Source organism: Ranitomeya imitator, chromosome 2, assembly GCF_032444005.1.
Source record: "Ranitomeya imitator isolate aRanImi1 chromosome 2, aRanImi1.pri, whole genome shotgun sequence".
NCBI lineage: Eukaryota > Metazoa > Chordata > Amphibia > Anura > Dendrobatidae > Ranitomeya > Ranitomeya imitator.
The window spans coordinates 30,264,014-30,291,749 of record NC_091283.1 but is presented as its reverse complement, the minus strand read 5'-3'; the positions used below and the strand labels follow the sequence as shown (position 1 = coordinate 30,291,749).

The following is a 27,736-nucleotide window of genomic DNA, read 5'->3' as shown; positions in this document are numbered from 1 at the left end:
TGGACAGGTATACAGAGGACAGGGTGAATGGACGGGTATACAGAGGACAGGGTGAATGGACGGGTATACAGAGGACAGGGTGAATGGAGGGGTATACAGAGGACAGGGTGAATGGACGGGTATACAGAGGACAGGGTGAATGGACAGGTATACAGAGGACAGGGTGAATGGACAGGTATACAGAGGACAGGGTGAATGGACGGGTATACAGAGGACAGGGTGAATGGACAGGTATACAGAGGACAGGGTGAATGGAGGGGTATACAGAGGACAGGGTGAATGGAGGGGTATACAGAGGACAGGGTGAATGGAGGGGTATACAGAGGACAGGGTGAATGGACAGGTATACAGAGGACAGGGTGAATGGAGGGGTATACAGAGGACAGGGTGAATGGAGGGGTATACAGAGGACAGGGTGAATGGAGGGGTATACAGAGGACAGGGTGAATGGAGGGGTATACAGAGGACAGGGTGAATGGAGGGGTATACAGAGGACAGGGTGAATGGAGGGGTATACAGAGGACAGGGTGAATGGACGGGTATACAGAGGACAGGGTGAATGGACGGGTATACAGAGGACAGGGTGAATGGACGGGTATACAGAGGACAGGGTGAATGGACGGGTATACAAAGGACAGGGTGAATGGACAGGTATACAGAGGACAAGGTGAATGGACAGGTATACAGAGGACAGGGTGAATGGACGGGTATACAGAGGACAGGGTGAATGGATGGGTATACAGAGGACAGGGTGAATGGACGGGTATACAGAGGACAGGGTGAATGGAGGGGTATACAGAGGACAAGGTGAATGGAGGGGTATACAGAGGACAGGGTGAATGGACGGGTATACAGAGGACAGGGTGAATAGAGGGGTATACAGAGGACAGGGTGAATGGAGGGGTATACAGAGGACAGGGTGAATGGACGGGTATACAGAGGACAGGGTGAATGGACGGGTATACAGAGGACAGGGTGAATGGACGGGTATACAGAGGACAGGGTGAATGGAGGGGTATACAGAGGACAGGGTGAATGGACGGGTATACAGAGGACAGAGATGATGAATGGGGATACAGAGGACAGAGATGAAGAATGGGTATACAGAGGACAGGGTTGATGGAGGGGTATACAGAGGACAGGGTGAATGGACGGGTATACAGAGGACAGAGATGATGAATGGGGATACAGAGGACAGAGATGAAGAATGGGTATACAGGGGACAGGGTTGATGGAGGGGTATACAGAGGACAGGGTGAATGGAGGGGTATACAGAGGACAGAGATGATGAATGGGGATACAGAGGACAGAGATGATGAATGGGTATACAGAGGACAGGGTGAATGGATGGGTATACAGAGGACAGAGATGATGAATGGGGATACAGAGGACAGAGATGAAGAATGGGTATACAGGGGACAGGGTTGATGGAGGGGTATACAGAGGACAGGGTGAATGGACGGGTATACAGAGGACAGAGATGATGAATGGGGATACAGAGGCCATGAGGGTTGGACGGTTGTAGAGAGGGCAGGAGTGATGGATGGGTATACAGAGGCCAGGAGTGATGGTATATGGAGGACTGTGGTGAAGGATGGGTATTTTGAGGACCGGAGAGAAGGAAATGGTTACAGAAATCTTTACCAATAGCCATTTCTTACTCTTTGGATCTACGATGTAAGTTTTCTCTTCTACGACTGTGACTCCTTCCCTCTGAGAAGATAAAATGTAATTAATCTCAGTACAACGACAGAAGAAATCTTTCGCTGGTTGCTGAGATCTTTAGGTTGAATGCTTCATCTCACCAAAATCCGGAGAGTTTTTTTCACGCCGTCCGCTATTCCCTGTAGTCCCACCGCCTTCACAGTTACTATTGGGTTTGACTTTCCAATGGGCACGACAACAAATGGGATGGATATGGCGGACTTTGAGGGCACCGTTACCATCTGTTCTAGGGGCTCTCCTTCAGCGGTGGTGGCGCTACATAAATCTTCTGTCTTCTCAAGAAATACTTTAACCTGAGCCGGGATAGAGGAGCGAGCAGCTCTGTGAGACGGAGCAAGGCAAGAAGCCACAAAGTGTCTCATACATCATCGACGTCGCCATTCTTATTCACTAGATCGCCTAGGGTTATATAATAAGAGGGTATACAATGACCCACTTGATCACCAGGGACTATACAATGATTCACCCAATCACCAGAATCTATACAATAACCAACTGGATCACCAGGAACTATACAATGACTCAACAGATCACCAGAGACTATCCAATTACCTAATCGATCAATAGGGAATATACAACAAGCCCACAAGATCTCTAGGAGACATTTATAAAGGTTATAGATTATCAGAACCTGTATAGAACCCCAGTAGATCACCAGGAACTGTATAATAAGTCACTAGAACACCAGAATCTATACAATAACCCACTCAATCACCAGGAACTATACAATAACTCTGTAGATCACCAGAGACTATCCAATTACCCATTCGATCAATACGGAATATACAACAGTCCACAAGATCACTAGGGGACATACAGTATATAAAGCTTCTAGATTACCAGGAACTTTACAGAAACCCACTAGATCACCAGGAACTGTATAATAAGTAACTTGAACACTAGAGTCCACACAGTGACCCATTAGATAACCAACTAATATACAGTGATCCACTAGATCATTAGCGCTTAAACAATATCCACTAGATCACCAGGGACTATATAATAACTCAATAGATCACTAGTTGCCATAAAATAAAGCATCAACCACCAGGGACTATCAATAATCCACTAGATCCCCAGGTACTGCACAATAACTCCCTAGATCACTATAGACTATACAATAGACCCCCAGAGCACTAGGGAATCTACACTATCCCACTAGATCACCAGGGACTATAGAAGAAGCCAATATATGATCCAGAATTGTACAACAACACATTAAATTACCTTGAACTATATGATAAACCACTAGATGATCACCAGGGATTGTACAATAATCCACTAGGTCACTAGGAACTATAAAATAAAAGACCAGATCACCAGGGATTGTACAATATTTAATAATCCCATATAATAAGCTGCAGATCACCAGTGACTGAATGTAACCTTTGACCACGTGGTCCATAAAGAGCGAGGCACGCTCCTGGTCTCACCTTCAGATCTTTTTCGTAGTAATTATACAACACAGGCCGGAGCTCCATCTGCTCAAACCTCTTCACCGAATATGGGACTCGGAGGTGGACGTGAAATTCCTTGAAGACTTTGACTTTGATGGGTTCCGCCACACAGAATCCTGTGGACATTAGGAGCGGATGAGAACCCCCTGAGGGACCAGACTATCCCAAACTGGCCCTCAAGACGAGACATAAGGATATTGAGGTGGCCTCACCTTGTCCTTCCGACATTCCCACTCCTTGGATCTCCCATGTGGTGAGAGAGTCATGAACATGTATATTGTCACTGGTGACAGAGAAAGAAGTTTACATTGTGTTATTAGTGTAGTGTGAACGCTGCAGCCCATTGCTGATCGGCTGCAGCGCTCCAATGATATAATGGCAAACACAGAGTCAAAATTGCTAGAACGGCCCCAGTTCAGGAGGTGAGAGTAGACTGCTTATATTTTGCATTGGGGACTGTATAATTAACAGAGGGGTTGTCCAATTAGTGGACAACCCCTTTAAAGGGTTATTTCTAACCACAAATTATTATCTGCCCTCAGTGATCTTTGTGGGTCCATCTGCAAAGACCTCCACTGATCTCAAGAACGGGGCTATGAAGTTCACTTCTGGATAGAGCAATGGCCTTGCATTCAAATTGTAGGAACTTTGTGCCCCTCTTCTTCATCCTTGTCTATTGGACTGCTAGAGACAGATGTCTCCAGCAGTCCAATGGACAAGAACGAAGAAGAGGTGCACAAAGTCACTACAATTTTAATTTTTGTCCATACAAGACCTCATCACCTCTTGTACCAAACCAATCTTAAATGAGGTGTCCTTTTTTTTTTTGTTTAAGAATGAGCCGAACGTGGTGCAAAGTTTTTTGTTGTTCTTCTTCCTCTTCCACCAGGGACACCTGCAGCCAATCGATGGCCTCATTAATGACTCATTGGCCACTGATGGATGCAGTGGTCACACGCTGTCACTGCTGGAAAAGGAAGCCGGACGATTGTCAGGGGGCACGGATAGTGGTTGGAGGAGCAGCGGAGGCCAAAAGGCGAATAGCAAATACCTGGTTCATTCTTATAATAATAAAAAAAAGGATGGACAGCCCCTTAAAGGAAGAGCAGGATATTCTTCAGCCAGGAGAAGCGTGAAGAGAATGGCTCCTCCCTCGACTGCCACTGATAAAGGTACCGCCCCCCCTGACTCCTGGCTCCACCAATCACATTACATCCCTGTCCTCCCCTCTTTGGTGTTTGACACCTGGGCGGGGTCTATGTCCTGTCTGTATCGGTACCTGAATTTTTTGTTCACGTCGATGGTTCTCCACAACCAGCTTTCTGGGAAAGAAGATCGAACCTGCACCTCACTTTCATCAGTGAAATCCTCCTCCTCGTCCTCCTCTTGTGCTGTGTGGGACAATTCGATGGTGAAAATGTCTGACCATTTTATATACAGTATCATGACAATCCTGATTCTTTATATTTAGTACGATATTGATGAACTATTAGATAAGTCTTCATTGTTACATCAGTGAGAGGCCAACATCCACAAGTCCCACCGATCATCTGTTTTGGTAGCGGCCAGATGGAAGAGCACAGCTCCGCACACTGTGTAGTGGCTGCTACTCGGAGCTGTAGCTCAGTTCCTATTAGGCTACTTTCACACTAGCGTTAAATGCAATCCGTCACAATGCGTCGTTTTGCAGAAAAAAACGCATCCTGCAAAAGTGCTTGCAGGATGCGTTTTTTCCCCATAGACTTGTATTGACGACGCATTGCGACGGATTGCCACACTTCGCATCCGTCGTGCGAAGGATGCGTCGTGCTTTGGCGGACCGTCGGGAGCAAAAAATGCTACATGAAACGTTTTTTGCTCCTGACGGACCGCTTTTTCCGACACTCGCATGCGCGGCCGGAACTCCGCCCCCACCTCCCCGCACCTCACAATGGGGCAGCGGATGCGCCGGAGAAATGCATCCGCTGCCTCCGTTGTGCAGTGTGTTAAACGCTAGCGTCGGAATCTCTCCCCGACGCATTGCGACGGGGAGATTCCGACGCTAGTGTGAAAGTAGCCTAAATGTGAACAGCAGCTGAGCTGCAGTACCCAGGAACGACCACTACATGGCGCTGTACAGTAAGTACATGTGGGCACCACTGGAGCTGGAAGCAGCTGACCAGTAGCGGTGCTGGGAGTAGTTGATATCCTCTCTTAATGTTGAAGCAGCAGGTAGTCACCATGTACCACTTCTACGGAGTAATGAGGCTGCTGACCCCAAGGGTTAGGATCACTGACTAGGACTGGACTCGGGCTCTATTCAGACTACTCCTCGGGCAGGATGGATACAAACACAGAGTACTGGGATAGGTGCACGTTCAGACACAATGGTCTTTGAAACTGGTACAGGTTCCACCGGAGTGGCTTCAGAGGTCAGTGACTGGCTGCACAAAGACCAGGGGTTTGGGTTCAGGCACCGTCCGCTTAAGTAACAGGGTAGCAGGTTCAGGGAATGGCGGCACAAGGACCAGGGGTTGGGATTAGTGACTGGCCACAAAGACCAAGGGACGAGGTTCAGGAACAGGACACACATGGACCAGGGGAGCACGTTCAGACTGTCCGCACAAGGACCAGGGGAGCAGGTTTGGGCTCTAGCCGCACACAGACCATGGATTCAGGTTCAGGACCTAGTCCAACAAGGACCAGGGGACCTGAGAACTCACTAGTAGCACACTTCATTCACTAATGACTCAATGTTGCTTAGGCACCTCCCTATTGGGGAAGGTGACTTTTAATCAGGATGCCCCACAGCCAACAGCTGGGGGCATATTTGCAGGTGCATGAGCTGGGTCTTTAAGAACAGGGCAGTACGCATGTGGATCTCCCCCAGACGCAGGGCCACGGGATACTCGGTATGGGTCCTCTGCTGGCTCAGTTCTGGGGATGTCACCGTGGCTGGACCCGGTCCGTGACCCTGCTAAGGGGCGTCCAATAAAGGGTGATGGTGCGTAGTGTGAGAAATAACAAGGACACAGGGTTCCGTTTCTTTACCTTTTAGTGAAGGTTTCAGGATCCTCAATCCAGGGCACTGTCAACAGGGCTGTCGGAGACCGGCCGGTCCAAAGGCACATCCAGAGTTCCCTTTGCAGGTGGAAATCAGTGTCTACCCACTAGCGCCTGTGTGTTGTAGTGCTTCCCTGCTGAGCATTCAGGATAGTCCTCACAACTTCTGTTCTCGTTCTTTCTAGATCTTTCTCTTCTCCGTCCCCCAGGTATCTTATGGCTAGGACGCACCTTTATGACAGGTAGGCCTGGAGTTATTCTGGAACCCTAGAGAAGCCCCTCTCCCACGATTGCCTCCTATGTCCTTCTTAGGTGTTGTATGGTAGACAGCCAACCTGTAAGTAACTGTCCTGCCGCTGTTTGAAGTAATGAGTGGAGACTGTTACTTCCTCGGTGCTCCGGCCACCGGCTATGCGCCTCAGTAGGATGTTGCCGTTCTCGGGGCACGACTCCTACTGGCTCTCCTTTGTGCTGATCTAGTTTCTCGCTGTTCCACAATATCCTTCGCTTTGTGTCTCTTTCTTAGGATACCGCCGCAAGGTAGTGCAGGCGCGGTTCCGTAACAATCTGTCCTTTCGCTAGGTACCTGCCAGATTTCCCAGTTCTGACAGGTCCTCCCTGGAGCTCTCCCAGGCTTCGTTCTGCCTAACTTCCTGTCCAACCCCTAGTTTTACCAATGTGAGGAGTGGCCCAATAAATAAAGCCTTTTACTCCCCCTAGTGGCCGGAGTGTGAAGTGTAGTGTGTGCTTGGTGATACCTGGTCAGTAGAACTCCTTTAGTGCCATCAGACGTACCATCACTCCCCTTAGTGGCAGAGCGATGTTACTGCAATGACCAGATCTCTGGGGCGCTGCACATGCCCTAGATGTGCCTCCGGGACAGAGACACAGGAAGCACGCCGAAGAACACGCCGCTTGGAGTAAGTTAGCGTCCCTGCATGGAGGAGGGAAGGGAAACCATGCAGGGGCACCGGCATAGGTGGTACATAGTGTTAGTGGTAGCAGAACGGGAGGGGTTGGTACATGGAAGATCAGAGTGTGGAGAAGGAGGAAAGTATCAGGAAAGCAGCAGTAATGATGGTCTAGGAATCTGTCAGGGGAAGCCATAAAGGTGAAACAAATTGGGGCAAGATATTATGGCAACACCTGGACTATTGCTGCTCTTCTTACCTCAATGCCCTGAACTACATTCTGTAAGTTGGAAAACCCAAGAAAACGTATTTCCATAACTTGAAGGTGCAGTGCATTTGTGGTGCTCTTTTTTTGGCACAAGTGCGGTAATTTATCCAGCACCAAAAAAAAAAAATGGAAATGGCGCTGGCGTGCATCACCAGAAGGTCCGATATGGATCAGATCCATCAGCGTGTGTTCAGATCTGATACAGAAGGCCACCACTAAGCCACTGTTGTGCTGTATGGCGCCAAATTATCGCTCCTTCCAAACCCCTTTAATATTATGGGACAAGTAGCCATGTTGACCAGCGTTTTTTTCAGCGCTCATACTTAATACAGGGCTTGCACAGAGATGGTCCCTATGGTCGCCCTGACCTGACCTCTTATTATAGATAAATGTAAAGGGTAAGCTAACATTCTATAACATTTCTTACTTCTCCCAATGATGTCCTTCCTTTTGCTCGCTTGGATCTTCTTGCGGAGCTCCTCCGCGTATTTGCAGCATTCGATGAACGCCGTACGGCAATCCTCGGCACTTATCCGTCCGGCTCGGGTCTCACACTTTTTTTCCATACGAGGCGGCAGTAGCTTCATCCCGGTCGTACAGCATTGTTTCAGCTTCTGGTCCTGGAACTTATTTACTGCGGAGAGAAGACGACGCGGGTGAATCTCCTGTGATGGACCAGTCCACACCTCATCCATAGCGACCATGTCCAAAAAAGCAGCTACAGCACCGCTTATCTCCAGATTTACCTTTCTGCATAGCAAGTGCAGAGAAATCCAGGGATCGTTTCTTCCTTTGAGAAACTTTGCAGCTAAGTTCTACGAGCAAATAAAAGAAAAAAATTATAATGGAAAAACTTGATGATCGATCATCGGCATCGGTGTCACAACTTTGCCTACTTCTTATTCTCCGACTAAAAATAAAGTAAAAAAAATGTTTAAAAAACAATAAAAAAATAAAAAAAGCATAAAAGTTAAACTCGTAGAACATAAAGGCCATATTAATATTTAATGACTCCATCGCCTTCACTTTCATTATCACGACTGAATTGAGAATGTGCAGAGTAAATGGCTCCATCCCTAATCGTTCAGTCACCTTTCATGTCACTGTATCCCACCGAGGAGACGAACGCTAGTCCTGCGTCTATGAACACAGATTTATAATCCTTTCCACTTCCTGGGGAGCAGCCCAGATCGTAGGCATTCATGGCCTTATAAACCTGGAAGACATGGAGGAGGCCATACTGAGGACGGCTTGATACAATTAATGATTCCCAGGCCGCGGACTCAACATTCAGTATCTGAAGACCAGAGGTAGTGGATTTCGGCTACCTTGGAGGGGGTCAGCTTGTTCTTGGAGTTCAGGAGGTACACGGCGGTATCTACTGCAGACAAGGACACGGCGGTCTTCCCGTCTGTCTCTATCGTGAGCTGGAAGGGTTTTCCCGGTAGTATACTGTTCACCACATTTGTTCTAAGCTGAAGCTGAAATAGATAAACCCCCAGTAAATGTACCCATAATTTACCCCCCCCGGAGAAGTTGAGGGCATCTGCTGAGGTTGGGGTTACCTTGCCTTCACAGACATCAGTGATATCCACCCAAGCGGAATTGGCCACAATCTCAGAGTCCAAGTAATAGTAGGCGACAATCCGGAAGGAGGGAACCATGTTGGAGGTGATGAGAACATTCACCACCATGACGTCTACTCGGTCAATGGATTTCAAATCAAGGATCTGACCTTTGTTGAGAATCTAAGAAAAGGAATATAGACCCGAAAAACACCAAGAAAATGATATTATAGACCCAATGAGAAATCATAAATGGATGAAGTATGAAGTCAGTTATTAGTCAGGGCTCGTTCACACGACTGTGACGGACGGATGTTATTCAATGGGGCCGTGCCGACGAGCGCTATTCTTCACGGACTGAATCATCGTGTGAAAGTAATGGCAGCATGCACTAGGCTATTCCGTAAATTGGATGAGACTCACTCATTCAAGTCTATGAGGGACGAAAAAAGTCCCAACTGGGTCCATGAATATATCGGACAGCACTGGGTCCATGAATATATCGGACATCACTGGGTCCATGAATATATCGGCCAGCACTGGGTCCATGAATATATCGGCCAGCACTGGGTCCATGAATATATCGGACAGCACTGGGTCTATGAATATATCGGACATCACTGGGTCCATGAATATATCGGCCAGCACTGGGTCCATGAATATATCGGGCAGCACTGGGTCCATGAATATATCGGGCAGCACTGGGTCCATGAATATATTGGGCAGCACTGGGTCCATGAATATATCGGCCAGCACTGGGTCCATGAATATATCGGACAGCACTGGGTCCATGAATATATTGGGCAGCACTTGGTCCATGAATATATCGGGCAGCACTGGGTCCATGAATATATCGGACAGCACTGGGTCCATGAATATATCGGACAGCACTGGGTCCATGAATATATCGGGCAGCACTGGGTCCATGAATATATCGACCAGCAGTGGGTCCATGAATACATCGGGCAGCACTTGGTCCATGGATATATCAGGCAGCACTGGGTCCATGAATATATCGGACAGCACTGGGTCCATGAGTATATCGGACAGCACTGGGTCCATGAATATATCGGGCAGCACTGGGTCCATGAATATATCGACCAGCAGTGGGTCCATGAATACATCGGGCAGCACTTGGTCCATGGATATATCAGGCAGCACTGGGTCCATGAATATATTGGACAGCACTGGGTCCATGAATATATCGGACAGCACTGGGTCCATGAATATATCGACCAGCAGTGGGTCCATGAATATATCGGCCAGCAGTGGGTCCATGAATATATTGGGCAGCACTTGGTCCATGAATATATCGGGCAGCACTGGGTCCATGAATATATTGGACAGCACTGGGTCCATGAATATATCGGACAGCACTGGGTCCATGAATATATCGGGCAGCACTGGGTCCATGAATATATTGGACAGCACTGGGTCCATGAATATATCGGCCAGCACTGGGTCCATGAATATATCGGCCAGCACTGGGTCCATGAATATATCGGGCAGCACTGGGTCCATGAATATATCGGGCAGCACTGGGTCCATGAATATATCGGACAGCACTGGGTCCATGAATATATCGGGCAGCACTGGGTCCATGAATATATCGGGCAGCACTGGGTCCATGAATATATCGGACAGCACTGGGTCCATGAATATATCGGACAGCACTGGGTCCATGAATATATCGGGCAGCACTGGGTCCATGAATATATCGGACAGCACTGGGTCCATGAATATATTGGGCAGCACTCGGTCTATCTGCATTAGGTGTCAAGGTCGGCTGTCAGAGTCACAAATAAGTGAGATGTCAGAGTCATCATAAGATGTCAGGTGTCAGTGGGACAAATTTACATGAAAGCAAATCTGTCTTTAGGTTTTTGCTATATAATCTGAGAGCAGCATGATGTAGGGGTAGAGGCCCTGATTCCAGGGATAAATAGAACGCTCTCCAGGGCCGTGTGGTACTCGGTACCAGGTCTGGTACCTAAGAGGATGTGTTACGGCGGCGGCGACCCGGTCCTTCGCCCTGGGCGCCCATATAAAAGGAGATTTGAAATGGGAAATAAAGTTTGTGTTCGTGACGCCACCTGTGGTATTCGGTCAGAGTTGACCAACGCTGCTTAAAGGGGTCCTCTGGGGTGATGTTGTGGCAGCAGGGATGGTATGGCTTCCCACAGGTGAAGCTGGATCCCCAGGGCTCCCGGTGTATAAAGATAGTAGATGGTGTAGCAAGAAACAGAGGACACAAGTTGCAGTTTCTTTACCTCTTTACTGTAGGATTCAGGCAGCCATAGTCCAGGGTACCGGATCACAGGTACTGGTATGGTCCGGCCGGCTAGGAAACGAGTTGTGAATCCCCCTTACCAGGTGGGGATGGAAGCCTTCCTTCAAGAGCGCTATTGTAGCCTCTCACAAGGTCCTCACGTGTTCTCTCTCTGTCCCGCTATAGGTAGGACACTAATCCGCATGGCAGGCAACTCGAGCCTTTTTACAGGGTCTCTATCACGACCCAGGCTCTCTGTGCTACTTTGAGTTCGGGTGTTGGGGTGGACAGGTGACTTGCAATCTGCTGTCCGCCGGTTTCTGCTGTGAGCCTTAAAGTACTACACAACCTCGGTCTTCCGGCTACCGGTATCTGCGCTTCAGCTTGGAGGGAGCCCACTTGCAGCTCTCCTCCAGCTCCTTACTCTCCTGTGCTTCTTTTCCTTCTCCACGCTCTCTACAACTTGTTCTGTTCTTTCCTTTCAGGAGCTGCAGCACCTCACACGGCTGCACGGCCTCTCTCTTTCTCTCAGACTCTCTGCCTCAGACTGCTCCAGTCTGCTGTCTGGCACTCACTAACTCCTCTCACTCACTGACCAACTCCTCCAGACCAGAATATATATCTGTATCTAAAGAAGCTCCCATTAAACCGGGTTCAGAGCTCTCCCATCTGGCCTGGAGTAAGAACATGTTGCATGTTTGTGATTACCTGCCAAAAGAGATCCTTCCTCGCTTCCAAGCATGACATCACTCTCCCCATGAGGAAAGCAATGCCACTGTAACAATCAGGAGACTAGGGTGTTACATTTATCACTTACTGAACTGCTTTGTATAGTTTTGATAGAATCATAGTTGCTGTAGATGTAGCAGTGCTCAGAATGCTGAGCTGTGTATAACCCCGCCCATGCCACCTATTGGCAGTTTGTACACTGTGCATTGTCAGAAAGCTGCCAATCAGTGCTGGGGGCGGAGTCGCAGATTACCCTGATTGGTCTGCACATGACACCTAGTCCTGCAGTGATAATCTCCTGGTGATAAAACACTGATTGTATTGAAAGTACATCAATCAGCCCTGGAATCACTGTCTCTGCCCCTACTTTATGCTGCCCTCAGAATAAATAGAAAAACTCTGGTGACAGGTTCTCTGCAATATGATATTTAACTCTTTAGACTTTTACCATTCTAAGATGTCCCAATATGACAAGCTAGTAACGGTGGGACTCATGGCCATAAAGTAATGGAGGCTCTTGTCCCTGTCATGGACCTATCATCACCCGGTAAATTATAAACACAGGGGCCATTAGTGATGGAGACTTATTGTTCCATCCTACCATCCTTCAGCCTCTCACCATGTAATAGACTTTCTTCACTCTTCCAGGATCATTAGTTACAACCTTCATGGTGACCTTTACGTTTTCTCCGGGGCTCAGTATTTGGTCTGGGATCTCCAAGTAGAGGAAACTGTTAGTTTGGGAGTTGTAGGCAGTCAGGGTCAGAGACTCCTCCTGGCGGGCGCCGGCCTCTCCGGCTGTGACCTGCGTTCAATAAACACCTAATTAATATGTAAAGGTTGAATTTTAGATGTAATGACCAATGTCACACAATGCCGGTACCTTAACTTCGAAGGTTTTCTGGGTGGGTTGTGTGTTGATCGTGAAGGATCTCGCCCCGTTGTCACCGGACGGGAAGGAATATTGTTCAACGTTAGATCTGAAGAGCTTGACCACGACGCCTGGAGCCGGGGAGCCGTCTGCATGAGTGACCTCCGCCTGACAACACAGAGCACCGAGGGAACGCCATTTACAAATACCCCTTCTTTAAAGGGAATGTGTCATCAGAAAATGTGTGTTAAAATGTATTCAATTGGTAAAATTACTTTTCCATATCACAATCTGAATTAGAAAAATAGAAGACTTCACAGTTGCCACTGGGTTTGTTTAGACTCTAACATCCTGTTGTTTCAGGAAACACATGTTAGTAGGAATTGACGGACTCTGACCTTATCTATTGTAGTGAGGCATCTAATGTGGGTGTACAAATGTCATTATGGAAGGAGGAGGTGAGCTGTGACATCACCTATTGTGAATGGTGGATCCTGTGTTATCTACTGTACATAGAGGTGTTATCAGTCATTGTACAGGAGGAGGAGGTGAGCTGTGACATCACCTATTGTGAATGGTGGATCCTGTGTTATCTACTGTACATGGAGGTGTTATCAGGCATTGTACAGGAGGAGGAGGTGAGCTGTGATATCACCTATTGTGAATGGTGGATCCTGTGTTATCTACTGTATATAGAGGTGTTATCAGTCATTGTACAGGAGGAGGTGAGCTGTGATATCACCTATTGTGAATGGTGGATCCTGTGTTATCTACTGTATATAGAGGTGTTATCAGTCATTGTACAGGAGGAGGAGGTGAGCTGTGACATCATCTATTGTGAATGGTGGATCCTGTGTTATCTGCTGTATATAGAGGTGTTATCAGTCATTGTACAGGAGGAAGAGGTGAGCTGTGACATCATCTATTGTGAATGGTGGATCCTGTGTTATCTACTGTATATAGAGGTGTTATCAGTCATTGTACAGGAGGAGGAGGTGAGCTGTGACATCACCTATTGTGAATGGTGGATCCTGTGTTATCTCCTGTATATAGAGGTGTTATCAGTCATTGTACAGGAGGAGGAGGTGAGCTGTGACATCACCTATTGTGAATGGTGGATCCTGTGTTATCTACTGTATATAGAGGTGTTATCAGTCATTGTACAGGAGGAGGAGGTGAGCTGTAACTTCAGATATTGTGAATGGTGGATCCTGCCTTATCAGCTGTATATAGAGGTGTTGGCTGTCATTGTAATCCTGGCTCTGATTATTATGAGACTGTTGAAAACTCTTCTTGAAAGGATATGAAGTATAAGCCTAAAATAGTCTAAATGCTCAGTGTGAAAATTGAAAGATTACTAACTTTGTTTTAAATAAAGATGTCTAAAAAAATTGCCAAAAATGTTTAAAAATGCATATAACACTAAAACCTGATTTAAACATTCACTTTTCTGATGACCCATAAACAACATTTATCACCTATCCACAGGATATATGATAGACGTATGATTGTTGGGGGTCTAGCAGCTCAGACCCCCACTGATTCTGAGAACAGGGGTCTCTAAATCAGCTGTGCAAATGTACGTGTAGTGAGCATGTACGACCACCACTCCTATAGACAGTGCACAGAGCAGTGGTCGCACATGCTCAGTACTGCTCCAGTTATATAGGGAATTTAGGACCTTCATTCTTTTGACCTGCAGTTGGACACTCAGTGACCATACTTTTATCATCTGTCCCTCAGATAGGTCACATACGTTGTTTATGAAAAATCCCTTTAAGTTGGACATCAGCAAAAAATACATGATTCTATGTGATATTTTTGTCTTTTTGTAAACCGGTGGAGGACTGTACCCTCTTACCACAATGGTCACTGGCATTCCAGGGGTAAAATACCGCCGTGTTTTGGATAAATCCAGGATGTAGGGGGATGTCACAAACTTCACAGAGGTCATCTCCTTCTCTTCTAAGGTTCCAGCTACAAGAAAAACAGATTAAAATGGATCCATCGAGTCAACAAACGGCCTGAAGAAGACCAATAAACGCAGAGGTTTTCTTAAAGGGGTTATGTCAACTTGAAAAAAGGGGGCAGGTTTGCTCCTTATACTCGTTGCTCCCCCTGAGTAATCTGTTTTGTGTTTTTTTTTTTCTTTAAATCCGCCATACGGTTCAAGAGATATGGGCTTTTTATTTAGTGCTTCTTTTTATGGTCTTTTCCAAGGGGGCGTGGCTCACGTGGTAATTATGCAGAAAGTCCTATGATCCCCTTCATAAAGAAAATGAGCGCTAAATAAAAAGGCCCATATCTCTTGAACCATGTGGCGGATTTGAATAAAACAAATATCAGAATACTCAGGAGAGGGGCGGGAATAATAAAAAGCAAAAACGGGTCATTTGTGACCTGGTGATTTATGAGATCAGAAAGACGGGGCCTTGTGCGGCTCCTGTTTTTCTAGCCCTAGACAACCCTTGGAAAAGCTTTTGCTGCCCATAGCAACCAATCACAGCCCAGCTTTCATTACCCAAGAGCAGAATATGAAATGAAAGCTGCGCTGTGATTGGTTGCTAGGGCTCAACATGGACAGATTTTTATTTCGGAAATCTCCCCCATAATGGTGTCTGTCTCTATCTTACCCACAGAAGTGAATGGAGCGATAATGAAATACGCGCACCACCACGTTATTTGTCACAGGGGACTTTTTATCTCCCATTCTTGGGTTTTGGTTTTCTTTTTTTATTCCAGAATATCGCCTTAAAATTCCAATGACCAACAAGAAACAAAACTCGAAAATGATGATTTGGCAAAAGTCAGGGGTACGTTAAACCAGAACCGCCAGGAGGCTCCCCCCAAAAAATGAGTCCTCCGGAGAGCCATTAAAGGGAAGGTTTCCAGACGCTGCATTGAGATGCTCTGTTCTTAGATGTCCAGATACATGGCAGGGGTAGGAGCTTTAACAGCCGGCATGGTTATGGAAAATGCATTTTGGCGGCACAAAAAATAAAGGGAAAATTGAAAAAAATAAATAAAAGTCTAAATCACCTCTATTTTTTCCAGTTCAAAAATAAGAAATTAAAAAAAATTAAAATATTTCTTATCGTCGTGTCCGTAAGTCCGATCTATCAAAATACATGTACTAAATTATTTAAAAAAGACTTTAAACACCAAAAAGAGGAAAATCAAAATTCCTGTTTTTTGGTCTTGCCCCTCCTCAAACAATGTAATAAAACACAATCAAAGCGTTATGTATGCAGTATGGCATCAAGAAAAACGTTAGAAAAATAAAAAAATACTTTTTTTTTGTTTACAAGGATCTGAATTTTTTAACTACTAAAATCATTTTTTTTTAAAATACAAGTTTAACCCCTTCATGATTGGGCTATTTTCTATTTTTTTTTTTCATTTTTGTTTTTTTATTCCCTTCTTCCAGGACTGTTTTTTTTTCTGTCCCCATAGCCGTGTGAGGGCTTTTTTTTTTGGAGTACTGAGATGTACCATACTTTTGAATGACACCATTCATTTTATCATGAGACGCACTGGAAAGTGGGGAAAAAAAATTCCAAGTGCATTGAAATTGCCCAAAAAATGCATTTCCACAATTTTTTATTTTGTTTATTTACCATGTTCACTATACAGTAAAACTAACCTGGCAATATGATTCTCCAGGTCAGTACGAGGACGCAGACACCAAACATGTTTAGTTTTTTTTTTTTTAAGTGGTGAAAAATAATTCAGAAATTTGTAAAAAAAACAAGACAAAATTTGCTTGTGTCACCATGTTCTGAGACCGGTAACTTTTTCAGTTTTGGGGATGTGGGGCTATGCAAGGCTTATTTTTTGTACTCCAATCTTATGTTTTTTATTGATAGCATTTTGGGGTAGATAAAATATTTTGATCACCTCTTATTACATTTTATTGAAATGTTGGTGCGGGAAAAAAAAATGTAATTTAGGTGTTTATTTTTTTTTCTCATTATGCCGTTTGCTGATCAGATTAATTTGTTTTATATTTTGATAGATTGGACTTTTCTGAACTCGACAATACCAAATATGTGTATTTTTTATTGTTCTATTTTTATCTTGCATTTTCTTTTTAATGTTTTTATAGACATTTTTTTTTAACTTTTTACTGTACTTGTTAGTCCCCTTATGGGACTTGAAGCTGCGATCATCTGATCACTTGTGCTATACATAGCATTGCACCAGCACTGCTATGTATGGCTAAAATCACGGCCACCTATGAACACCAGCTAAACTGTGGCTTTCCCAGGAGTATCGTAATGACAGGCGTGGGGGTCTTCAGCAGACTCCTAACCTTCATGGCCACCCATCGGTGTCTCACGATAGTGTCACGGGCGAGATCCAAAGTGGCATTTATCAGGTTAACAGCTGCGGGCTCCCCTCCAACCATGGTTGTCAGAGGCAGGTGATGGCGGATTAAATCAGCCATCATCTGCCAGGAAATTTGCGGGCTCGGCGTGCGAGCCTGCATCAAAGCCAGGGACATGACATATAGCAAAATTCTACATCATATGTCACAAAGGGGTTAAATTAGTATCACAGCATGAAGAATACACCAAGAGCAAAAGCAAAAAAAGAGAACTGGATCTACGACTCACAGGCTGCCTCCATCACACTGACGGCAATGTAGAAGGTCGACCCCACGAGGTTTTCTTGTGGTTGACCAATCTTTTTAACAATGGCGTCTTTACTAACAGTGACAGTGCCCTCTCCTTCCGTCAGCTGAAAGAAAAGGCAGCGGATCAACAGTGCAGAATTGTTGGTCGAACAATAAACTTGTAATGTAATCTGCGGTATAACGAGAGCTACATGTTTAAAGGGGTTTTTCTTCTTTATACAATCTTATTTTTATTTTAAAGCCTCTATAATAAAAAATTATTCTGATCACAAGGTGCATCTGGGATCTGAGGTTGATCAAACCTCTGAGGAAACCTGGCATCGAGTGTTCAATTTCTCCACAGCACCCCCACTGGAGAAAAGAAGTATTACATCGTTCATATTACTATCAATGGGCTGTTGTGTCCTCCAGGGATAAATATGTGTTTTGTAGCTGATTTCTGCTCAGAATAAATAGATAAGGACATTGACGGCCTCCCTTTATTAACTCACAATTCCCCAGGAGAGAATTTGAAAATTATTTTTTTTTATACCAGGACAACTCCTTTAAGAATTTAGAGATATTAGGATAATTATCAGAAATGTAGATAGACTATATGGAGAGAAGTATTGGAGCACGTACACATTCCACCTCCAGGAGCTTTTCTGACCTCACATTCTGTATCCATAGACATTAGTGTGGAGTCGTCCCACTGCAGATATAACGGCTCTCGCTCTCCTGGGAAGGATTTATGCAAGATTTTGGAGGCGTCTGTGGGAAATTTTGTCCCTTCACCCAAAAGAGCATTTGTGAAGTTGGTCCCTGATGTTGGAGAGAGGCCAGACTCACAATCTTCAGCCTCCTTTATCTCAAAGGTGTTGGATGTGTAATATCCATGGCTGATCTCTCTCCAGGTTCTGTCGACAGGCAGCACCGCATGGTTGACACTGGGCGACACTGGAGCACTTTGGTTTAGTATTATGGGGCTTGTAGTGGCATTCAGGCAGGGAGTTTGTGGTTTAGTTCCTGAACATTGTTGTCCTACTACTCCCTGCTGAAGGCCTTGGCTAGGGCTAAGCATTGTTTAAGGCTAGAGAACTTTGTTCCTAGTTGCCAGTTATAGATGTTACTGACTCTGGTTCCCTTCTGTTGCATTGCTCTAACTTAGTTTGCTATTCCCATAGTTGACCTGGGCTTGTGTTTAGACCACCCTACTGCCTTATGATTTTGTTCCTGATCCTGACCTTTAGTACTAACCTAACAATCTGTCTACCCTCTGCCAGCCCAGTCCATCGGCCAGCAGCCACTTCATGGTCTCAACCCAAGTGGCCTGCGTAAGCCCAGATACCTGTATATGAGTTAAAGCATGAAGTTTAGGGTTCCTCTAGGACCTGCTAGATGGAGTTCCTTGCACATAGTTTGTCCATGAAGGCCCTTTTAAGATCTGCCAGCTGTACACTGTTAGTGCTCTCTTACAGGATGGTGTGGAGATCCGGCTCAGTGCGAACAGTCAGGTTCTTCCACACCAAACTCCTCAACCATGCCTTTACAGTCGTTGGTTTATGCACTAGGGCCTCAAAAACTGTTCCCACAAAGCTGAAAGCTACAACTGTCCACAATGTCTTGTGCTGAAGTATTACGATTTCCCTTCACTGGAACTAAGGGCCAAGGCCGATCCCTGATAACAGCTCATAGCATTATCCTCCTCCACCTAACTGTATAGCGAGCACAATGCAGTCAGGCAGGTAACGCTCTCCTGGCATTCACACCAAACCTGGAATCGTCCATCAGACGCCAGATAGAGAAGTGCGATCCGTCACTGCACAGAACACGTTTCCTCCAGAGTCCAGTGGTGGTGGCTTTACACCACTGCATCCGACACTTGGCATTGTGCTTGGTGATGTACGGCTGCATGCAGCTGCTTAGCCATGAAGCTCGTGGCGGGGGCGCAGTGTTTGTGCAGATGTTATAGTAGAGGAGGTCTGGACTTTGTAATTATGGGGTCAGCAGAGCAGTGGTGAATTTTCTGCCCTCAGCTCCTCAAGACTCGTCCCACGCTCTGTAACCTTACGGCGTCTCCATTTTGTGGCCGAGTTGCTGCAGTTCCTTTCCACCATACCCTGGGGGTGAGGTGCAGGAGATTATACACCAGGGATAATGGGACTGAATGGGAAAGTGGAATTCAGTGATTATGTCACGGGGAACAATTCTTTTCTCCATATAGTCTTAGTTTGTCGCTTGTTCACGGTCCAATAGTGATTATGTAGCATGCAGTGCTAATAATTTTTGACGGTCTAATATTAAAATGAATTCACTAATTAAGCGAATATTGAAATATATTTCTGACTGTATGAGACAATATGGAAATTATACGGAACCATTAATCACCTTCACATTTTGCTCCAAGCCTTGTAGGATGGTCTTCTGTCCATTCTGATCTATTATCCCCAGGCGTACATAAGTGATGCCCAACACCGGCTTTCCGTACACATAACTGGACGAGGAGACAATAGTGACTGTATAATATGTGGAGTTAGGACCGTACAGAGATTACAGGACTTCATTACAGATGAGTTCTACTAATGTTCCATAGTCATTTCTCGGTTCAATGTAGTACAGTGTTCCCCAAGTTCGGTCCTCAAGAGCCACCAACAGGTCATGTTTTCAGGATTTCCTTACTTTTGCCCAGGTGAGAATTCCATCATCTAGATAGGCAATAATTCCATCACCTGGGCCATACTAAGGAAATCCTGAAAACATGACCCGTTGGTGGCTCTTCAGGACCGAACTTGGGGAACACTGATGTAGTAGAATCTTTGACTACTTGAAGGTATGCCCTATATTATCACCTCAGCCCTTACACAGACACATATAGCAGCGGTTATGGTCCTCACTACTGAATTGGATGGGAGATATAGAGACAGTTATGCCTTGGACTCACCTAGATGTACTAGATAATGCCATATTCATGGTTCTTCAACACTTTTGGTCATCAAACAGACAAAACGTGTGGGAGACCTAGAAGTGAGCACTATATACAGTATCCATATAACAAATGACTGCCATGTGTCCTCTCTTTCCTTGCCTGGGCAAAAACAGTGCATGGCGGAGGCCATCATATGGTGGAATTCCTGGGGCATGAAGAACTTGATCTCTGCCTATCTTCTGGCCATCATAAAAGGAGGAAGCTCTTGTATTGTAAGAAACTGTGAGCCAGATCTTAACATTTTAAAATTTAACTTTTCTCAAAAGAGTGAAGACCTTCATAACGTGGAAGGACTGGAAAGGGGGAGATCTTCTGGAAGAGGTGACAATTTTCCCATGCGCTCATCGAAGCCTCCATGAAAGCAGAACTTCTGGAGGGTTTCTTCTGCGCAATGCTCCATCATCTGATAGAGATCCTGTGTGCAAGAGCACATCCAGGGATTTTGGAAACAGAGAATGGAAAGGAAAAAATATCATTCAAAGACCGTCCAGAAAAGCTTCATCAGAAGTTGAGGAACTAACACAGTAAACGAGCTTTACCACCAACATTGTCCCTCATTTTAGAAAATGTAGGAATATATCAGATAAGTCTATGATGGGAAAACCCCAATAATGCTCCTAATTGTTGGGAAAGCACAGACAAGCTCATTGGGATGTGGCTTTCTGGTGTCCACACATTTCATACCTCGTCCTATGTAATAGTCATTATCGAGTCGTTACCTGGCTTCAACTTTGATTTTAAATTCTGATCCAGAAACCAGGAAATATGGAAGTTCGGGAATAATCTTCACCTCAAAATTGGGCAAAACTATGAACAATGAAAAAAAAAGATCAAAAGGGCAAGTCAAGAAGGAAAGTATAAAATGCGGAGTCACATAGCAGGGAGCGACATATATAAGAATATAGTGTCCATGTGGATACGCCTGACCCGGTTATCACAGCCATTCTCTACTCCAGACATCTGGAAACTCACCGTACTTCCGTACTTCAAACTCGGTCGTAAAGTTCGATCCAGGAGCGGAGTTGTAATAAGCAGAAATCTTCCACACCCCAGTGCTGGGGAGGAAACATGGCAATGAAAGTGGCGTTATCTTTATATAAATATTTCTAAATACATGGTGTGATGATGGTGTGATCGATAAATATTAGAGCGATAGATAGATAGATAGATAGATAGATAGATAGATAGATACAGTGGGTGAAATAAGTATTGAACACATCATCAATAACCTAAATAAATATATTTCTAAAGATGCTATTGACATTAAACTCTCACTAGATGTCGGTAACAGCCCATCCAATCCACACAGGCAAAGAAATGATAGGTGTCCATAAATAAAATGATGTGTAATAATGAGCAATGACACAGGGAAAAACTATTGAACACATAAAGAGAGTTGCAAAAACCCATGCAAAGTCCTGACACCAGCTGAAATCTATCGGTAATTCGAAAGCAATCATGCCACTAAATGAAAAATATTATCATCTGGTTCAACTGATGGCCCATCTCATTACCAAGATTCCACACAAGAAACATCTTATGATGGATAAAAGGAGGGAGCTGCCTCCAGACCTTTGCAACCTTATTGTTGCAAAACATACTGATTGCATTGGTTACATAAGAACTTCTATATTACTGAAGTTTCCAGTGATCGCTATTGAGGCGACAATCCAGAAGTGGAAAGAACTATAAAACAGCCATGACCAGGTGCTCCCCAAAAGATTTCAGTCAGAGATGTGAAAAGAATTATCAGAAGTTGTAAAAAGAGCCAAGGACCACCTGTGGATAGCTACAGAAAGACCTGGAATAAGCAGGTACAATTGTTTCGGAGAAAATAATAGGTAATGCACTCAACCTCCATGACCTGTATGCATGCTCACCACTCAACCTCCATGTGTATATGCATGCTCCCCACTCAACCTCCATGGCCTGTATGCATGCTCACCACTCAACCTCCATGTGTATATGCATGCTCCCCACTCAACCTCCATGGCCTGTATGCATGCTCACCACTCAACCTCCATGTGTATATGCATGCTCCCCACTCAACCTCCATGGCCTGTATGCATGCTCACCACTCAACCTCCATGTGTATATGCATGCTCCCCACTCAACCTCCATGGCCTGTATGCATGCTCACCACTCAACCTCCATGCAAGTATGCATGCGTACCATTGCTGAACTAAAAGTATGCTCAAGCGCGTTTACAGTATGGTCAACAACATTTAGAGAAGCCTGTGAAATACTGGGAGAACATAGACTGGACAGAGGAGACCAAAATTGAACTCTTTGAATGCCATAACACACACCATATTTGTAGGCCAAAAGGCCCTGTATATCACCCAAAAAAACATACCATCAGTAAAGTTTCGAGGTGATAGCATCATGGTGTGAGGCTGTTTTTCAGAATATGGCACTGGCAAACTTCATATAATTGAAGGACAAATGTACTGAGACATTTTTAATAAAAATCTGCTGCCATCTACCAGGTTCATGAAGATGAAGCGAGGGTGGACATCTCAGCAAGACAATGATCACAAACACTCAGCCAAGGAAATTCTCAATTGGTTTGAGAAGGGAAATCAAGCTGCTAGAATGGCCGAACCAATCACTTGACCTGAACTGAATAGAAAATGTGTGCAAGAAAATAAAACTCAGAGTTCATAGAAGGAGCCCACGGAAGCTTCAGGATATGAAGAGTGTTTGTATGGAAAAATAGAACAAAATCACTTCTGAGCAATGCCTGCGACTAGTTTCTCCATACAGGAAGTGTCTTGAAACTTCATCACCAACAAAGGCTTTTATACTAAATATTAATTATATTTCAGTAAGTGTGTTCAATACTTTTTCCCCTGTGTCATTTCTCATCATTTCACATTAGCTTAATTTATTAAATCTATGATTTCTTTGCCTGTGTGGATTGGATGGGTTGTTACCGACATGTTGTTAGAATTTCATGTCAATAGCAACTTTAGAAATGGATTTACTTAGAAAATTGGTGACGTTTTCAATACTTTTTTCACCCGCTTTAAATATAAGATAGATAGATAGATAGATAGATAGATAGATAGATAGATAGATAGATAGATAGATAGATAGATAGATAGATAGATATCTACAGTGGCATGTAAAAGTTTGAGCACCCCTGGTTAAAATTACTGTTATTGGGAACAGTAAAGCAAGTTGAAGATGAAATGATCTTTAAATGGGCTAAAGTTAAAGATGATACATTTCCTTTGTATTTTAGGCAAAAAAAAAATTATACAGTACAGACCAAAAGTTTGGACACACCTTCTCATTTAAAGATTTTTCTGTATTTTCATGACTATGAAAATTGTACATTCACACTGAAGGCATCAAAACTATGAATTAACACGTGTGGAATTATATACTTAACAAAAAAGTGTGAAACAACTTTATTATTATTATTTATTTATATAGCACCATTAATTCCATGGTGCTGTACATGAGAAAGGGGTTACATACAGGGTAATAGATATCGTTTACAGTAAACAGGTTTACAGTGACAGACTGGTAAAGAGGGGAGAGGACCCTGTCCTTGCGGACTTACATTCTATGGGAACAACTAAAATTATGTCTTATATTCTAGGTTCTTCAAAGTAGCCACCTTTTGCTTTGATGACTGCTTTGCACACTCTTGGCATTCTCTTGATGAGCTTCAAGTGGTAGTCACTGGGAATGGTCTTCCAACAATCTTGAAGGAGTTCCCAGAAATACTTAGCACTTGTTGGCCCTTTTGCATCTAGCAGCGGCATGCTATTCCATCCGGTTTGCATTTAGTTGGACCATCATTTATTTTTCAACAGGACAATGACCCCAAACACACCTCCAGGCTGTGTAAGGGCTATTTGACCAAGAAGGAGAGTGATGGGGTGCTACGCCAGATGACCTGACCTCCACAGTCACCAGACCTGAACCCAATCGAGATGGTTTGGGGTGAGCTGGACAGCAGAGTGAAGGCAAAATGGCCAACAAGTGCTAAGCATCTCTGGGAACTCCTTCAAGATTGTAGGAAGACCATTTCCAGTGACTACCTCTGGAAGCTCATCAAGAGAATGCCAAGAGTGTGCAAAGCAGTCATCAAAGCAAAAGGTGGCTACTTTGAAGAACCTAGAATATAAGACATAATTTCAGTTGTTTCACACTTTTTTGTTAAGTATATAATTCCACATGTGTTAATTCATAGTTTTGATGCCTTCAGTGTGAATGTACAATTTTCATAGTCATGAAAATACAGAAAAATATTTAAATGAGAAGGTGTGTCCAAACTTTTGGTCTGTGCTGTATATATTAGTCATTTTTTACATTTTAAAAATTGCAAAAAGGAAAATGGGTCAATGCTAAAGTCTGGGCACCCTTGGAGATTTGTGTGGTCAGATAACTTTGACCAAAGTTTCAGACCTTAATTATCCTGCTAGGGTTATGGCTTGTTCACTAGCATCGTTAGGAAAGGACAGGTGATGCAAATTTCCCAGCTTTATAAAAAGCCACCCTGCTATAACCTTGTGCCAAAAAACAGCAGCCATGGGTTCTTCTAAGCAGCTGACTAGCACTCTGAAAATCAAAATGGCAGAGTCCTATAAAGCAGAAGAAGACTATGAGAAGACAGCAAAGCGTTTTCAAGCTGCCCTTTCCTCAGTTCAAAATGTAATTAACAAATGGCAGTTACCAGGAACAGTGGAGGTCAAGATAAGATCTGGAAGACCAAGCAAAAATGAGAGCTGCTTGTAAGATTGCTAGAGAGGCAAATCAAAACCCCCGCTGGACTGCAAAAGACCTTCAAAAAAAGATTTAGCGCACTCTGGATTTGTGGTACATTGTTCTACTGTTCAGACACACCTGCACAAATATGGCCTTCATGGAAGAGTCATCAGAAGAAAACCTCTCCTGCATCTTCACCTAAAATTAAGCATCCTAAGTATGCAAAAGAACATATAAACAAGTCTGATGCATTTTTGAAACAAGTCCTGTGGACCGATGAGGCTAAAATAGAACTCTTTAGTCCCAATTATCAAAGGTATGTGTGGAGGAAAAAAAGGCATTTAATTTCAGAAAAAGAACATCTCACCAACCATTAAGCATGGGGGTGGATCAATCATGCTTTGGGGTTGTGTTGCAGCCAATGGCACGGGGAACATTTCACAGGTAGAGTGAACAATTGGTTCAATGACATTTCAATAAATTCTTGATGCAAACAAAACACCATCTGTAAAAAAGCTGAAGGTGAAAAGAGGAAGAGGATGGCTTCTACAAATGGATAATGATCCTAAACACACATCAAAATCCATGATACACGACCTCAAAAGGTGCAAGATGAAGGTTTTACAATGGCCCTCACAGTCTCCTGATCTGAATGTCATTGAAAATCGGTGGAAAAACTTCAAAATAGCAGAGGAAGCAAGACGACCCAGGAATCTCACAGAACTGGAAGACTTTTCCAAGGAAAAATGGATGAAAATCCCTAAAACAAGAATTGTCTGGCTACAAAAAGCATTTAGAAGCTGCGATTCTTGCAAAAGGGTGTGCTACTAGGTACTAACCATGCCGGGTGCCCAAACTTTTGCATCATTTATTCTTTTTGGTAATTTTTAAAATGTAAAAAATGAAAATATATAAATGTATTTTTTTGCCTAAAATACAAAGGAAATGATCATAGATAACAGACAGAGCCCAGCCCTGTAGATATGGAGTGACTCCGGATCACTGGAATATTGTCAGCTGCAGGACTCACGTGGAGATGTCTGGGATCTGGATACTATCAGCTATTACAGACGATATCCTCTGAAAACTTGCAACTTTTAAGCCCTCAGCATTCTGGGTGATGTCGGCGTCAGGAACAGAGTTCAAGATGGCAGAAGTGACGAGTTACCGATGTAAAAAACAGAAAAGAGTGAGGGAAGGAACGTCTGTAGGACCAGATAGACTCCACTGATACTGGCAGGGGGAGGGAAGTCTAATGATTCGTACATAAGCGGCACAGGAGCCCAGATGTCACTTTCTTGCTTACGGATAGAGATTTGTTTTACGCCAATGTGAGAATATTCCGGCTCCACAAGGATAAAAACACTGAAACTTCATTGAGCTCTAAAATCTCCATAATCCAAAAGTATCAAGAAAGAAAAAAAACAACACGTTTCAAAGCACACGTTCTTAGTCGCGGTGATACATGTGTTTTTATGTGAAATGCGTTTTTTTTTCTTGTGAGATACTTTTGGATTGCCAACTTTTGATATCACAATAAATTTTCAATATTTTCATTCTCTTGGAGCTGGAATATTTTTACATTTTTCTGGGCTCCTGATCAGGGAGGATTACTGTATGTGCACCGGGGAGACGAGCTGACTCTACTGGAGGCGAGCTAGATAATCTTCAATTAGTTGAGATGGTCTACGATGTGCCGTATTAACGAGGGTTATAAAACTTTGCAGGGGGCTCTGTAACATGGGAATGTGGGGCCACTGAGTGCCGCCATGCCAGGATTTAGTCTCATAATATTTGTGCAGTCACAACGGGTACTGTATGTGTGAGTGATTGCTGTCTCTGAGTCCAATAATAAATTGTAGTCTCATAGTCAAAGGTCATCGGAGCAGAATGCAAACAAAACTGGTCCAAAGTCAAATCAGAGGTCATAAGGACAAGAGGAAAATTCCCAAAGAGACATCCAAATACCCTGACGAGCACAAGGGTAACAATGTGTTGAGCTTCTGACTTTCAGCCTTTATATCTCACCATCCACTACTGATTTGAACGAGATACTACCATCATTTTATAGACGATCATCTTGGCTATTTCATACATAAATTTCCCAAGCTTGCTTGAATTGAGGAGAAGCCATGAAGAAGATTTGCCAAGAAAAGAGAAACAGCATCATTCAGCTCATCGATAGCCGTCTCTCGGCCAAGAAAATTGCCAAATTCCATCATGTGAGCATTATGGCACTTGGAAGAATACAAAATGAAGTCCGTCCATCTATTCAGAAGCCAAGAGGTGGACGTCCAGGCATGATATCGGAGTCAACAAGTTGGCTCATCACAAGGTCTATCAGTAGACGGCAGTGGAAGTGGCTTGTATACTTCGTAATAATGAGATCACAGACCTCCATGTCTGCACCGTGCGACGCACGTTACGCAAGTCTGGAGTGGTGGCCCAAAAAAAGGTGAAGAAGCTTTGACTTCAATATCGTCATAAGAAGGATCGGCTCGAGTTTGCATAAAGAGTGAAAAGTGAATAGTTAAAGATTGGAAACGGGTGATTGGGAGCATTGAGAGAAAAGTCAA

The 27,736-nt window shown here is 44.2% G+C and overlaps 1 protein-coding gene across 1 annotated transcript in view; it reads right to left on the bottom strand.

The window, feature by feature from the left end:
- Positions 1-27,736, bottom strand: part of LOC138661560 (complement C4-B-like) — a 75,437-nt gene that overhangs the window by 34,765 nt on the left and 12,936 nt on the right. Inside the window, exons 5-22 of the mRNA XM_069746367.1 lie at positions 26,191-26,273; positions 21,411-21,493; positions 21,158-21,245; positions 19,841-19,946; positions 17,454-17,577; positions 14,699-14,814; positions 12,850-13,005; positions 12,586-12,771; positions 8,969-9,151; positions 8,732-8,884; positions 8,496-8,619; positions 8,150-8,218; positions 7,831-8,037; positions 4,462-4,573; positions 3,395-3,465; positions 3,159-3,298; positions 1,806-2,018; positions 1,662-1,713 (exon numbers count right to left, since the gene is read on the bottom strand). Coding sequence (XP_069602468.1) covers positions 1,662-1,713; positions 1,806-2,018; positions 3,159-3,298; positions 3,395-3,465; positions 4,462-4,573; positions 7,831-8,037; positions 8,150-8,218; positions 8,496-8,619; positions 8,732-8,884; positions 8,969-9,151; positions 12,586-12,771; positions 12,850-13,005; positions 14,699-14,814; positions 17,454-17,577; positions 19,841-19,946; positions 21,158-21,245; positions 21,411-21,493; positions 26,191-26,273 — 2,266 coding nt within the window. The remainder of the gene's footprint in view (positions 1-1,661; positions 1,714-1,805; positions 2,019-3,158; positions 3,299-3,394; positions 3,466-4,461; positions 4,574-7,830; positions 8,038-8,149; positions 8,219-8,495; positions 8,620-8,731; positions 8,885-8,968; positions 9,152-12,585; positions 12,772-12,849; positions 13,006-14,698; positions 14,815-17,453; positions 17,578-19,840; positions 19,947-21,157; positions 21,246-21,410; positions 21,494-26,190; positions 26,274-27,736) is intronic.